Raw genomic sequence first — 16,018 nt, forward strand, 5'->3', positions numbered from 1 at the left:
ACGTCGATCGCAAGCTACTGGTCGATGTTGGAGGGTGTGTCAGTCGATCGCCAGCCAGGCATAAAAAAAAATAGACCTAAAAATTAGCGATCATCAATCGACACTATGACGTCACTTTTGTCACTTTATTGACATTCACGGCACCCGAGGGTCTTGTGAGATGACGCTGGCTGCTGCCAGCTCATTATTAAGAAAAAATGACCGACAGGAAGGCGAGAAACACTTTTTATTTCGACAGACTCTCGCACCGTACCTGCCGTCAAAACTCTAAAGACCGACCGCACAGTTCTTGTCTTCACAATAAAAGCGCTGCTTTATCCTACCTGTGCTAACAAAATAAGAGTCTCAGATAGCTGGAGTGCACAAGCTAGCAAGCTACGGAGTTTGCAGCCAATGCATTTCTTGTATAGTGTTTAAAAAGTAGTATGGAAGCTGGACAAATAAGATGTCAAAAACCAACCACTCTCATGTAGTATTGAACTTTTTTTCTCCTCCATTTGAAAATGTGGACATTATCAGCACTACTGTCTGATTCCAATCAATGCTAGTCATCAGAATCATGTACAACACCAACTTATATTCTTGTCTTCATGAAAGAAAGGAATCTATATGTGTTAAACATGCTTGTAATATCCCTAAACACATTTAACTTGTTAACAAAAACCTCGCTTTCATAAATAAATAAATATTGTAGCGGCTGTCTACGGGGTGTTAGCCAATGACTTTGGCTGTGGGGTGGGACTTCCGGGGAGAGATAGGGAAATGACATTGATTATAGGAAGTAAAGCGTTCGAGTATTGCCGGGAAAAGAGTGGAGACGCACATTAGGGTTTGTGGTGTGGTTGTATTGCATCTTGTGCAATAAAGACAAGACCAACAAAGAAGAAGTATAAACCTACATTCCTGGAATATTACAATATAAATGATATAGATAGGCTCCAGCACCCCCCACGACCCCGAAAGAGACAAGCAGTAGAAAATGGATGGATGGATATATGAATGAGGTAGATCACTTTAACTTGATCAATTGAAAAGTAGCTCGCCTGCAGAAAAAGTGTGTGCACCCCTGGTATATAGGCTATGAAGCAAATATAAACATATTGGTCTCTAACATTCTCTCACATATGATTCTTAAATTGAGTATCCTTTCTCGAGTGCCCATGCCTGGTCGGAAACCATTTTGTAGTTTGCTTATTTTTTCATTGATTATTTTTGTTATTCTTTGTTGTATCATTTCTAAGTTATTTTGGCACTTGACTCAGGCTGATAGCAGGGAAATCTGCACAATATTTTGCTTTTTTTTTTTTTTTTTTTGGCAAGGGGACAAACATGGAATGTCCAAATTCAGCTAGTATATTGGGACAATATTCTCATAATGTTTCTCCTTAATTCAAATTTTTCCGTCTAACATAACTTTTTTTATTGTTACATAAACATTAGATTGTTGTTGTTTTATAACTTTATTATTATAACATTTAAAATTTTTTGTTGTAAAATAACAGTATGACTTTATGTTTTACAATTTTTAACATTGTACCATTACGACGACTTTGTTGTAATGGTAACCCTTTAGTTGTTGTTTTTTTAACAGATTTTTTTGTTGAAATCTCACAGTAGGACCCAATTGTATTTTTCCCCTTTTTGTAATATTCAAACTTTATTCTTGGAGTTTTATGACTTTATTCCTGTAACTTAACACATTTCCTGTAGTTTTACGGTTTGTAAAGTTAAAAAAAATATATTATATGATTACGATTTTATTCTGTTTTTGTACGTGTACGCCCTACTTTTTGTATGATGCGTTTTTTGACAAACAATTTGCTCCAGTTTTGGTGTACCATGTCAATTATCATTCAGCCCAAAATTGCATGTAACAAACAAATCTGTTTGCCTGCGTATTATTCCCCAAAATCAGGTGTCTAAACAAGAAATCCCACGCATTGGTGACTCAATCTCTGTATTTTTTTAAAATTGAGTACAACTGCAAAATAATCCAAGTAATAAAGAATGTAAACAAACACACTATTGAATTCAAGAAACAACTTGTAGCAAAGTATGAAGTTGGCGTCCACATCAATCAATCAATCAATCAATCTATCAATCAAAGTTTACTTATATAGCCCTAAATCACGAGTGTCTCAAAGGGCTGCACAAGCCACAACAACATCCTCGGCTCAGATCCCACATGGCCCTTCCCTGCCCTAGTCCTCCACTCATCGCCGTCTTTGCCTTTGTCTTCGATAGAAGTTAAAGCAGAGGTGTCAAACATACGGCTCGCGGGCCTTATCCCGTGTGATGAGTTTGCAAAGTATAAAAATGAGCCGAAATTTTTGAATGAAAGAAACTGCTGTTCTAAATGTGTCCACTAGATGTCGCAATAGCAATTATTTGTATCTGTGTAGATTATGCTACATATGTAAAAAAAATAAACCACATGATGTTAGTGCACCAGTCGAGAAAAATTAGCACACTACATAAATAACATACTGTAATTTGATTTTTATATAATTGTTTTTGTCTTGATAGATTGAAAATTAACACCAATAAATTGACTGATGAACTTTATCACATAATTTATTCAGAAAGTATAAATAATGACAAATAAAGATAGAATACTGTTAACCGCAACATGTAAGTGTAAAAAAAAAACATTATGATTTGTACATTTTCAGAATGTGCTTGTTCTATTTTTAAACAAAGAAAACAATCTGAAGTTTTCTTTATTTGTAAGTTATCGTGCCGTGATTTTACCAGTCCAGACCACTTGGGACTAGATTTTTTTCCATGTGGCCCCCGATCTAAAATGAGTTTGACACAGTGATGTTAAATGTTCATTAATCCATTTAATTCGTCATTTATAGTTATTTCACATTTGTTTTTTGCATTTTAAACTGTAATGCACAAGGTCTGGAACACATTATTTCGATTTACATTATTTCTCCAGGGAAAAATGCTTTTGGTTTTCATAAAATTTGTTGTTCTTCTGCTTTTTGGAACAGATTACTGGCAACAACTGATTTAACGCTGTAAAGTGATTTTCATCATATTACAACTTGCAGGTTTTTAAAAATTTTTTTTTACTGTTTCTTGTGTTATAACGCGGGTGTCAAACTCATTTTAGCTCAGGGGTCGCATGGAGGAAAATCTTTTCCCACATGGGCCCGATGGGTAAAATCATGGCATAATAACTTAAGAACACAACTACAACAACTTCAGATTGTTTTCTTTGTTTTATTTTGGCCCAAAACAGAACAAGGACATTCTGAAAATGTACATATCACAACTAATCCTCTTGACAAAACACTTCAAGTTAGTAAAACATTTGAGGAAAAAAAATAGTGCAGTTTTAAAAACACCATTAAGAACACAATGAAATTAGAATTAATCTCAGTGTATCTACAAAGCAATTCAACTTTAAGTCACAGCCCATTTATGATTGAACAAAAACAAAATGAAGCATGAATAAAAACGCTTCTATGTGTCATCGACCTCTTTTGTCATTTCCATTGTTGACTTCCTTTAAAATCTCACAGAAGAAAATCATTTTCACAGAACTATATCAATGTGCAGTGTCTCAGCCAGCATTTTAAGTGAGTTACCAATTGTTTATTTTACTCCTGTTTGTTTTATGGTGGGTCGAGGTAGAGGAGTCGCAGCCCCGCGTTACCGTGTACCTCTTGTTTGGTATACTTGCTCGCACCGATATAAACTATTTGCTTGCCTAACAGAATTGCTATTGTGACATCCGGTGGACACTTTTAGAACAGCAGTTCCTTAAATTAAAAATGCAGCTAAATTTTCAATCATTCAATCAATCAAAGTTTATTTATATAGCCCTTAATCACAAATGTCTCAAAGGGCTGCACAAGCCACAACGACATCTTCGGCTCAGATCCATGAATTGATTAACGTGGACCCGGACTTAAAGGCCTACTGAAACCCACTACTACTGACCACGCAGTCTGATAGTTTATATATCAATGATGAAATCTTAACATTGCAACACATGCCAATACGGCCGTGTTAACTTATAAAGTGCAATTTTAAATTTCCCGGGAAATATCCGGCTGAAAACGTCTCGGTATGATGACGTTTGCGCGTGACGTCACAGATTGAACGGAAGTATTGGGACACCATTGTGTCCCACTACAAACAGCGTCTGTTTTCATCGAAAAATTCCACAGTATTCTGGACATCTGTGTTGGTGAATCCTTTGCAATTTGTTTAATGAACAATGGAGACTGCAAAGAAGAAAGCTGTAGGTGGGATCGGTGTATTAGCGGCTGGCTGCAGCAACACAACCAGGAGGACTTTGAGTTGGATAGCAGACGCGCTATCCGACGCTGGCCGCCGACCGCACCGATAATCGGGTGAAGTCCTTCGTCGCGCCGTCGACCGCTGGAACGCAGGTGAGCATGGGTGGTGATGAGCAGATGAGGGCTGGCGTAGGTGGAGAACTAATGTTTTTAGCATAGCTCTGTCGAGGTCCCGTAGCTAAGTTAGCTTCAATGGCGTCGTTAGCAACAGCAGTGCTAGGCTTCGACAGGCTGGACAGTATTAACCGTGTGGTTACAGGTCCAGGGTTTGGTTCGGTGTCTCCTGATAGTCGAAGTAATAGTAGTATTGTTGATCTTCTGTCTATCCTTCCAGTCAGGGGCATGTTTCTTCTGTTTCTATTCGCAGTTAAGCACGATGCTATCACGTTAGCTCCGAAGCTAAAGTGCTTCACCGATGTATTGTCGTGGAGATAAAAGTCACTGTGAATGTCCATTTCGCGTTCTCGACTCTCATTTTCAAGAAGATATAGTATCCGAGGTGGTTTAAAATACAAATCCGTGATCCACAATAGAAAAAGGAGAAAGTGTGGAATCCAATGAGCCCTTGTACCTAAGTTACGGTCAGAGCGAAAAAAGATACACCCTGGCGTTCTGCACTGCACTAATCCTTCACTCTCAATTTCCTCATTAACAAATCTTTCATCCTCGCTCAAATTAATGGGGTAATCGTCGCTTTCTCTGTCCGAATCGCTCTCGCTGCTGGTGTAAACAATGTGCAGATGTGAGGAGCTCTTCAACCTGTGACGTCACGCTACTTCCGGTACAGGCAAGGCTTTTTTATCAGCGACCAAAAGTTGCGAACATTATCGTCAATGTTCTCTACTAAATCCTTTCAGCAAAAATATGGCAATATCGCGAAATGATCAAGTATGACACATAGAATGGACCTGCTATCCCCGATTAAATAAGAAAATTTCATTTCAGTAGGCCTTTAAACTAGTTGAAAAACTTATTCGGGTGTTACCATTAAGTGGTTAATTGTACGGAATATGTACTGTACTGTGCAATCTACTAATAAAAGTCTCAATCAATCAATCAATCCCACATCAGGGCAAGAAAAAACTCAACCCAATGGGATACAATGAGAAACCTTGGAGGCCCCCCCCCCCCCCCCCCCCCCCCCCCACCTGGGCGACCGGTGAATGTGGGATTTACAATATTAACTATGGACGATAAAACACTGAATATTGACAACATATGAACGTTGGGCCCGCGGACCACATGTTTGACATCCCTGTGTTACAACATAATTCTTGTTTCACAGCTTTGTGACTTGTTCTGGTAATTTTACTTTTTTCATTTATTTTTTTATTTAAGTGTGGCGGCACATGGCATCATACTTTTAAATGCCTTATGTTTACAAGAACCAAACACAGACAGAAAAAAAAACACAAACCAGTTTCCAGCCAGGAAGCCCTAAAATAGAAAATAAACACCAAATGCGTGCAGTCTGGGACGTGCAAGGCACAACAAGTCCAAAACTGTGACCTGGAAAACGAAAGTAAAAAAAAAAGAAAAAAAAAAAGATTGTTACTGTACTTAAAGTGTGTGTGCGTGTCTTTGTGCACGCTCTTGTGTGTGTGTGAGCCAGGCCCCGCCCCCCGTGCCGTGACGTCACAGGGCAGGATGTCGCCAGTAGGCTTCAGTTGTAGAAATGGCAGCGCTGAGACAGGAGCGTCGCTACGGGCTCTCCTGCGGCAAAATCAACAAAAACATCCCCAACAGAAGTCTTTATCACGTCAAACTCACTGACACCGCCATCCGGACCCTCGAAGCCTTCCAGAACCTTAAGGTAAAACCTCTCCTTGACGTGTTCCCCCCCCCCTCTCTTTCTCTCTCGCTCTTTTTTTAAATCGCTCCCGAAAGTCCAGGAACTGTAAAAAAAAAAAATCCTACTAGGAAACTCAATGTTGTTGCTAAAATGACAAAGAAAGTTCAAACCACATTTGTTCAAATGTCCTGGGAGAAAACAGTGCTGAGTTTTCTCTCTCTCTCTGCTAAATAAACAGACGCTCGGCTTAGTTTGGATCATAACAGAACACTTAATATACTTTGAGCAATGAAGGGATTTCATCAAGTTCTCCTATAAGCCTTCAAAACAATTTGTTTTCAGCAGAAAGAAAATCCGATCTCAGTTAGAATTGTGCTTGTTTACTAAAAACTAATCCCCACTACCAACCCCCTAAAAATGTTGCCATATGACCAGAAGAGATTTATGTCCTTTTTGAGGATTGGCTGATCCATGTCAGCCATGATGCATGTTTTTATACATTGACAAACAAGATCATGTGACTTGATTGCCTTCATAAACACTGATATAGTCTCTCCAAATGCAGTAGTGCCAGGATTGTCGAGCTGTTCCGTATGGGTTGAAATAAATATGGAGTATAAGTATAATATTTGTAAGTACAGGTATGGAAAGTGGACATAGGATGTGGCAATGGCCGCTCTCTGGGTGGCACTTGTAGCTGAGATCCTGTGTGTGTGTGTTTGTGTTTGTCTTTTTGCCCTTCTCGCCACTGGAAGTGTGCCCAGCTCACTGGGGCTCACTGGGCTGTGAAGCACACACGGCCCTAAACTAAACTGCACCTCTCCAAAAAAAAAAAAAGAAACAAGTGTGCCAAGTCCCTGAACAGAGTAGAGAAAATACTTTTTAAATGTGCACCCACAGAGGAGACAAGGGACTGCACGGTGGGTAGCTGGGAAATAAAAAGTGCTACGTTTGAAGACCGACATGTCAATTATCATTGGACAGGATTAAACCTAATGAGGTCTCCATTAAAGTGTGCACAACTAATTGACTCATCAATAGCTATTAAATAATGCATGAATGCACAATATGTATATTGCAACAATGTTTATGTTTACTGATGTTCATTGCTAATATTTGACATTATTCTGTCAATTTATTAATAAAAGTAATTAAAGGTAAACAATGCAGCCTGGCACATTCACAACTTCACCACTAGTTACACAACTTAATTTTTAAATTTAAATTATTATTTTTTTTAAAAAATTTAATCATTATGTATTTTTTAAAACATTTATTTTTATTTTTATCTGATGACAGTTGACATTGACAGAGTAAAAAAAAACATTTTTTGAGTGTAATAATAGATGATAAAATTAACTGGGAATCATATGATAATGTACAACATAAAGCGGCAATAAATATTTCAGTAATAAACAACACAAGATATGTACTGGGCCAAAAATCCCTTCATATTCTCTACCGCTCGTTACCTTATCTCCGCTATTGCGCAGAAATATGGGGAAATGATTAATAAAGCATACTTAATTTACTAACTATGTTACAAAAAAGGTCAGTCCGAATAATACATAATGTGGGATATATACAAGCACTTTATTTATTGAATCACAACAATTGAAATTCAATGACATACAATTTAAAACATTTGTATGCACGTACAACCCTTAAAACCTTTAGCATAGCGGTATGTGGAATTACATTATGGAACGGATTTAAGCAAAGAAATCAAACAATGTAGTAATATGATTCTGTTTAAGAGGCTGTTCAAACTAGAGGTGTTTACAAAGTACAAGGAAGAATAATTTTGATAAACATCTTGAACTTTATTGATATTATTCATCTCATATGTGAATCATAATTGACTTAACTAAGAGATCTGTTGTATTTCATGGATATAAATTGTGTTACAAAATGAGGACAGAAAGCAAACATACAGTTTGGGCTCGTAAACTGCTATTAATTGGAAAAGGGCTACGGTTAAATAAGCTTAGTCTTTCCTACTCCTTTGCGAACATGTAAAGATAAATGTAAATTATATGATGTATTACTTGTAATTGTATAAACGTTCAAAATAAACTTAAACCACACCAAACATCTAATTGGCTACTTTATTCCCCCTTGTAGTGAACGACACGCCATGTTTTTGACCACTAATCTGCTTCTTACGGCCCCTTAGTATTTTTATTCAATGCAATATTGAGCTGAATGGCGATGAAGAAAATCAGAACAATGCTCCCCAACAGGGAGGACATTTCCCCCAAACCATTAATAATAAATTAAAAGCCCTGTCAATCACTGGCACAGCTGTACTTCACAGATAATAACCTCATCCTATTAACTATCTATTATGTTGCCTCAAAGGCAAATATATATATATATATTTATATATCTTTTAGATTTTTGTGATATTTCTTAATCAGTAGGGGGCAAAGGGGAAAATATTAGTTGGGTTATGGCAGATCCACTTGTAAAAAAAAAAAAAAGAAAAAGAAAAAAGAAGCCTTTTAATGAAATATAATTGGTTTCAGAAGGAGGTTTTTCTATCCTTAGGGATCCACCGTTGCCCTTATTCGCGTAATCATTTAGTGAAGAAATCAGCTGCAACTGCTTGCCGTCGCCCCCCCCCACCCCCCCTGCAAACAATTGACCAGAGCAAAGTTTTCTGTCGACTGATTAATCACACACGTTCTCGGCAAGATTACGCGCACGCACCCTTGGATTGGTTGCAGAGATTTGACAGCGAGTCGGGAGGTCAGTGCTTTAATGGGAAATGTGTTTGCCACACTTCTTTACCACAAGGGGAGGTTTACTCGTCAAACGTCAGACGGCTTCGGAGCTGCAACATTGGTGACAAGACAGGGCGGGATCAAATGCTACATGACACATGGTTATAATTCCTCCTTTTTTTGGGTTTATATTCTTGTTTCAACAGCAAGTGCTTTAAACTATTCCTAAACTTTATCCGATTTTATTAGTTAGTTACCAGAATGAAGCAAACACCATACATTGGTGCATTATTATTAGTTTACCACACACAATCTTGATGTGACTTTGTGAAATTGTTTTCCTATTGCGGTGTTTTTCAACTAGTGGTAGCACCTCACATATTTAGGGCGCCCTTGTGGGTTTTGTTCAAAATGCATTGGCAGGCATGCCAGCTAATAGAGATGCGCGGTTTGCGGACACAACCGCGGATAATCCGCGGGTCGGGCGGATGCATGACGAAAAAAATAGATTTTAAATAGATTCGGGCGGGTGGCGGTTGAACCAATTCAGAAAAAAAAAAATACATAGTTAAATGTTGTTACCCACATACGAAAAACGAGCAGCACTCTTTAAAACAGGCAATTATTCATCAGGCACTTCTGCAACTGTCACACCAAATTTCTTCCCCCCCTACAAAAGCCTTCCCCCCATTTACTTCCGGGGCTGCGTCTGTCACGCCAAATTTCTTCCCCCTACAAACCCCAACCCCCCCATTTACTTCCTGGGCTGCGTCCAATAAAATCACAAAGTTGCCGGGGGTCCTCAACCGGCACGCGACTGTCCTGTTTCGCGCCTGTACAAAAAAAAAAAAAATCGATTTCTTCAGATTCCAGCAGCTGTAAAAGACGAAGTATCCTTGCAGCGACGGGCAGTCAAAGCCGAAGTGCTATCGATCGATGTCAATGACGTAAGAGGAAACATGACCACGGAAGTAAATGGGGGGGGGGGCGGCGGTTTTTGTAGGGGGAAGAAGTTTGGCGTGACACGTCCAATAAAGTCACAAAGTTGCCGGGGGTCCTTAACCCGCACGCGACTGTCCTGTTTCGCGCCTGTACAAAAAAAAACCAATAATCGATTTCTTCAGATTCCAGCAGCTGTCAAAGACGAAGTATCCTTCCAGCGACGGGCAGTCAAAGCCGAAGTGCTATCGATCGATGTCAATGACGTAAGAGGAAACATGACCACGGAAGTAAATGGGGGGGTGGGAGGGGGGAGGTTTTTGTAGGGGGAAGAAATTTGGCGTGACAGCTGCAGCAGTGCCTGATGAATAATTGCCTGTTTCAAAGAGTGCTGCTCGTTTTTCGTATGTAGGTAGCAACATTTAACTATGTATTTTTTGGCACGCATTGAATGTCTCTGCTGCATTGGATCAGTGTCCTTTCTTTAACAGGAATGCCTTGCATCGTCTATATTAGATATATAACAACGGGCGGGTGGCGGGCGGTTGTGGTTTTGATAAAATGTTAGTTCGGGTGGATGGCGGGTGGATGACGACTTTTGTGATGCGGTTGCGAATGAAATAATTGCCTATCCGCGCATCTCTACCAGCTAATAACAGATCACCTCAAACAAACAACTCATTGGACACACCAAAGACTTAGGCCCCATTTACATTAAGCCGAATAAGGTTATCCATGGTAAATCACACCTAACCTTATCTGTGTCCACACACAACAATGCCACCGTTTCAGAGACCCCCGCCCCCCGCCGGCGCAACGCGACCTAGTACGCACGCGCGGAAAATGCACACGTCATAGTCATCTCCAGTGTTGCTTTGTGTGCAAGTTCTTAAATGTAACTTATCTGAACAATATCCAGTGTTGTGGTATTTCAATGAACTGGAATCCAGTGTGCTGTGGGGCCCTAAAGTAGTGAATCACACCTCAGACATCATACATTAATCAAATATTTATTAGACACGTAAACAATGTGATAAAGAACATTTTACATCCATCAAACTAGGGATGTAGATATCTGGTCAGGACACTTCTCACACTTTTGCCTTCACCTTCATTGTCCATTCCTTTTTGGTGACTTTATATACTCTGGACCTAGACGTTGAGTCCGCGACATACAAAGCACACGCTACCTTTTTTTATCACATCCACGGGCTCTCGTATTCTCGTTGTCTCTCCTTCGACAAATGGACGAAGTTTTTCGCTAAGTAGAAACACAGCAGACCCGGCCGGACATTAGAAAGTTCTCTTGCCGTCTGAGAAGTGTTGTATCCCAAATAGTTGCAATCGCTTTCTCTTAAGGTATTCATGTGTGATTTCCACAAGCGTCTGTACATGTAGAAGAAGGACAAACACGGGCATGTCTGGATGACTCGCCTCCATATTTCCAGTGGTTAGCTCCGAGTTACGAAACCGCTTTATTATGAAGCTGGCTGTGGGCGTTCTTTCTGATGTAACTTCCTGTGTGGGCGTGGTCTTTCTGGCGTCACTTCCTCTCCAAACTCACTTTGTAAACGACCAATGAGTCCATACAAAGCTAAGTGCCGGAGATTCAAGAAATACACGGCTGACTTACCTGTGTCCAAGGAGGGGGACCTTAAACGATGGGTTAGTGTGGCTGAAACAGGGATTAGGCTAAATAATTATTCGTTTAAGTGGTTAAACGACTTAATGGAGACATGGCCTCAGTGCTACCTGTAAAAATGTTTTGACATTTTCAACCATGTTTTTCAACCAATCTTGTTCAAATTCTACGTACATGAGCTTGTCAGTCCCTTAAAAACGTGTACAACATTTTGTGGTGATTCAGTTTACCAACCTAAAGTTACAGCAGGTGTTTAACTAACCGCATTGAGCTGTGTGAAAAAATTAAAGTCATTTTAATTTATGAGGTCAAACATTGGAGTTTGAGAACTGCGCCACCATGTGAATTTTTCAGGAAAATAATAGCACTGGCTACACGGTAGGGGTACATGTTTTGATACACTTATCCTTTCCTTCTGCAGTAGAAACATTGCTTACATTACACCAGGGGTGTCAAACGTACGATCCGGGGGCCGGATCAGGCCCGCGAACAGGTTTTATCCGGCCCGCGGGATGAGTTTTCTAAGTATAAATATTAACCTGAAATTTTTGAATGAAAGAAACAGCTGTTCTAAATGTGTCCACTGGATGTCGCAATAGCAATTATTTGTATCTTTGTAGATGATGTTACACATACCAAAGACTATAAAAATGGGACCCATTACCTCCCTGCTTGGCACTCAGCATCAAGGGTTGGAATTGGGGGTTAAATCACCAAAAATGATTCCCGGGCGCGGCACCGCTGCTGCCCACTGCTCCCCTCACCTCCCAGGGGGTGAACAAGGGGATGGGTCAAATGCAGAGGGCAAATTTCACCACATCTAGTGTGTGTGTGACAATCATTGGTACTTTAACTTTTAACTTTAATATGTACAAAATAAACCACATGATGTTAGTACATCAGTCGAGGAAAATGATCAAACTACATAAATAACATACGGTAATTTGATTTTGATATAATTTTTATATCTTGATAGATTGAAAATTAACACCAATGAGTTGACTGATGATTATTAGCACATAATTTATTGAGAACATACAAATAACGACAAATAAAGATAGAATACTATTAACCGCAACATGTAAGTGTAAAAAAAAACAACAACATCATGGTTTGTACAGTTTCAGAATGTGCTTGTTCTATTTTTAAACAAAGAAAACAATCTGAAGTTGTCTTTATTTTTAAGTTATCGTGCCGTGATTTTACCAGTCTGGCCCACTGGGGAGTAGATTTTTCTCCATGTGGCCCCCGATCTAAAATGAGTTTGACACCCCAGCAATACACCATTGCTTCTCAATTTGTTTCTGTTACCCCCTCTGCATTACATTGTACATTTATTAACATTAAAGGAAACACCCACCGTGGTTACAGTGAAGCCAAGTGCTGGCATCGCACCGCACCCGACTATTTGAGAAGGACTGCATTACACAAACAAAAGCAGATATTGCATGGATGAAATAAACCACTCCTACTCGCTCATTGGTTAACCAGATTTGTATTTTTAAGCTACACTGCTAGAAATAACAAAAAAACACACATCCTATTGTTAGCTTACCGTGCTGCTGTGCATTAGATACGGACGTTGCAGTATTACACTCCACAGTTTCCACTTGGCTGCTGCGCTTTGTTTTCTTGCTGGATAAAATGTGTCTTCTTACCGCAGCTTACTGTTTAATCCTGAAAAGTCAATACATTACAGGGGACGGTCTTTTTCGTCGGTTATTGTTTGTTAGCTATCCCAGTCACGACTAGTCAGAGCTTGCACAGGGGTACCTTGGTTTTCATACGTTTGTGGTATTACTCGGTTTTGGCAAAAACTTTACCATAAATGTCTCAGTTTTAGTGCGATTAAACACACATTGGTGACTCAATCTTTGTGTTTTTTTTTAACTGTGTGCGGCCTCAAAATAACGCACCACAGTGCCAAATAAGGTTACGTAGTCAAAGTCTTTGAGAGCTTTAGTGCGTAACTGAACGAACCACACTGCTATGCTAAGTATCGACGGACAATCAAGAATATTAATACCACTTACTGACTGTCTTTCATAGTTTTGTATAGAACCTGGTCTTGCACTGTCACCTTGATGGCAGAGATGGAATTTGCTCACGCCAAAAAAGCTACAAGCGCTGCTTGTGGTCAGTCACTTTAAACCTGTCATGGTCAGATTGCCTCAAAGATTAGTTCAACCTTGTACCGTATTTTTCGGACTATAAGGCATACGTAAAATCCTTCTATTTTCGAAGCAATTTGATTTTGTACATGGTGTAATGATTAGTTTGACCAGTAGATGGCAGTCACACAACAGAGATAAGTGTGGACTGCAGGATGACGCCTGTTCAATTAACGTCAGCGGATTATCCATATATGGTAAAGGTTAACCCAAAGTGCCTTGCGCAGGTTTGCCATTGCAGTGCAATGAGGTACTAAATAAGCTTCTTATTTTTCCTCTATCCTCTTGTTATGGGGCATTCATCCTCCGCTGTTGCCATTTCTATTAAAAAGCAACATGCAGTTCCAACAAGTTTTTAGCGCTTCCAAGTGGAAGCGCTAAAAATTACAGGTACAACAAAGATGACGGGGAGATGACGCTGTCAAAGTGGATCCATGTAAATAAGACCGCCCACAAAATAGCGCATCCTGAAGAGACGCTCAGAAAAAGTTTTGAAGATGTTCTGTTAAACATAATCCATGCAACATTTTCATCAAAGAACCACCATTCTATAATATGTAGACCACAAGGAAGTGTTTAAAAAAAAACATACTATGCCCTTTTCAATGTGCTTCATATTCCAGTGCGGTTTTTGTATGAAAATAGACCTGAATAGACCCGCTCATCGGCAGTGCGCGTTATAATCCGATGCGCCCTATGGTCCCAAAAATACAGTATTCTTGTATAAAGAGTAGGATTATATGATTTTTTTTTTCTACGAAATACATTACTTGTGTTGTGCATTGAACGTTTGGAATATGTCTGAAACACATCGTTGACTATTCTCTGCTGATATAAAGGGAGGAGGGGCGACCAGGCTGCGTGTTGACGTGTGAGCCGTCTCCAGCATGCGTGCGATTGCATCAGTCGTGTGTGGGCACACATTCGCTGTCCTCGCGTTCTCAGATACAAAAGGAGTTCCAGCCTGTTGATAAATAATGTGAGAAACGGTGACTACATTTCCATGCACTAAATTAGTCTGATTTCTCAAATAGGTTTTTTTGTAGTTTCACACCTACATATGAAGTCCCAGTGTCCATACACTCTCTCTAATGCGTCTACTGGTCATACGCCGTGTGCCTCCCGTACACTGGGGGGCGCTTATTTCCTTTTAGCACGGATACATGTATAGCTTTCCCGGTTAACCTATGACATCACACCAAAACAAGGCATCCTTTAGGCTCCTCACAAGTCGCTCTTTATAATTGCAGACATGGGCGAGTCAAAAGCCCAGTTATTGTACCTGATGTCTGCTGTGATATTGGCACAAATTAGAAATATTAGATCTTGATTGGCTACGCTGATGTTAAATAGCAGACAGCATCATGAAACGGTCTTGTATTGCACCACAAACATGACTCTACTACAATGAAGGTATCGGAGTTGCTGGATGCGGGTCCGAAGCAAAGAAAGACTGGTGGGAGAGAGTTCTTTCGAAGGAATTTTCAGGTTAATTCAGCAAACTTTGTAGATTGATGGAAGGAGTTTTAAGTCTGAAGGAAAAAAACTATTCGTGCCCTGATACCACTTTAAATGAGGGTTGCTATTGTTGCGTTCAAGCTTGGCAGTTCTGCTAAATACAGAGTTATTGCTAATCAGTTTGGAATGTGAAGAGGATTGTGTACGCTTCCTTTGTCTTGTAATATACACAACTTGCTTCATTCTCTTCCATCTCACTCGTATTTTTTTTGGGAGTCGAAATGAAACTTTTTTTTCTTGTATCAATGCACTTCAAAACACTCTGTTTTTTAAAAATTGTTAATCAAGTATTGCTGATATTCCGACACGTGACTTCTTCCCGGAAGTGAAAACCAGTGGTAGTCGAACAACTGAAGATGGCACAAGTACAAATGAGGCTTAAATCTTCCTGCAAAAATCCGATATGAGCAAAAATTCAAACTATGCAAAGGAATAAATCCCTATACCGTATTTTTCGGACTATAAGTCGCTCCGGAGTATACATCGCACCAGCCGAAAATGCACAATAAAGAAGGAAAAAAACATATATACGTCGCACTGGAGTATAAATCGCAAATTTGGGGGAAATTTATTTGATAAAATCCAACACCAAGAATAGACATTTGAAAGGCAATTTAAAATAAATAAAGAATAGTTAACAACAGGCTGAATAAGTGTACGCCATATGACGCACAAATAACCAACTGAGAACGTGCCTGGTATGTTAACGCAACACATCATGGCAAGAGTCATTCAAATTACTATAACATATAGAACATGCTATACGTTTACCAAACAATCTGTCACTACCGATCGCTAAATCCGATGAAATCTTCGCCTCTGGTATGCGCCGTTTCCTTTCTTTCTGCTGCTCGATCGCTGTTTTTTGCTGCATATTTCACTACGTCCGGCTTGTAATCTGCAGTATATGATTT

The 16,018-nt window shown here is 39.6% G+C and overlaps 1 protein-coding gene across 2 annotated transcripts in view; it reads left to right on the top strand.

Annotated features, from left to right (window-relative positions):
• Positions 1–16,018, top strand: part of LOC133646787 (RNA polymerase II elongation factor ELL) — a 216,748-nt gene that overhangs the window by 118,906 nt on the left and 81,824 nt on the right. For both annotated transcript variants that reach the window (XM_062042556.1, XM_062042557.1), the window contains exon 3: positions 5,929–6,129. In XM_062042556.1, the coding sequence (XP_061898540.1) occupies positions 5,992–6,129 (138 nt within the window). In that variant the 5' untranslated portion in view covers positions 5,929–5,991. The remainder of the gene's footprint in view (positions 1–5,928; positions 6,130–16,018) is intronic.

Source organism: Entelurus aequoreus, linkage group LG03, assembly GCF_033978785.1.
Source record: "Entelurus aequoreus isolate RoL-2023_Sb linkage group LG03, RoL_Eaeq_v1.1, whole genome shotgun sequence".
In the NCBI taxonomy this organism is placed as follows: Eukaryota; Metazoa; Chordata; class Actinopteri; order Syngnathiformes; family Syngnathidae; genus Entelurus; species Entelurus aequoreus.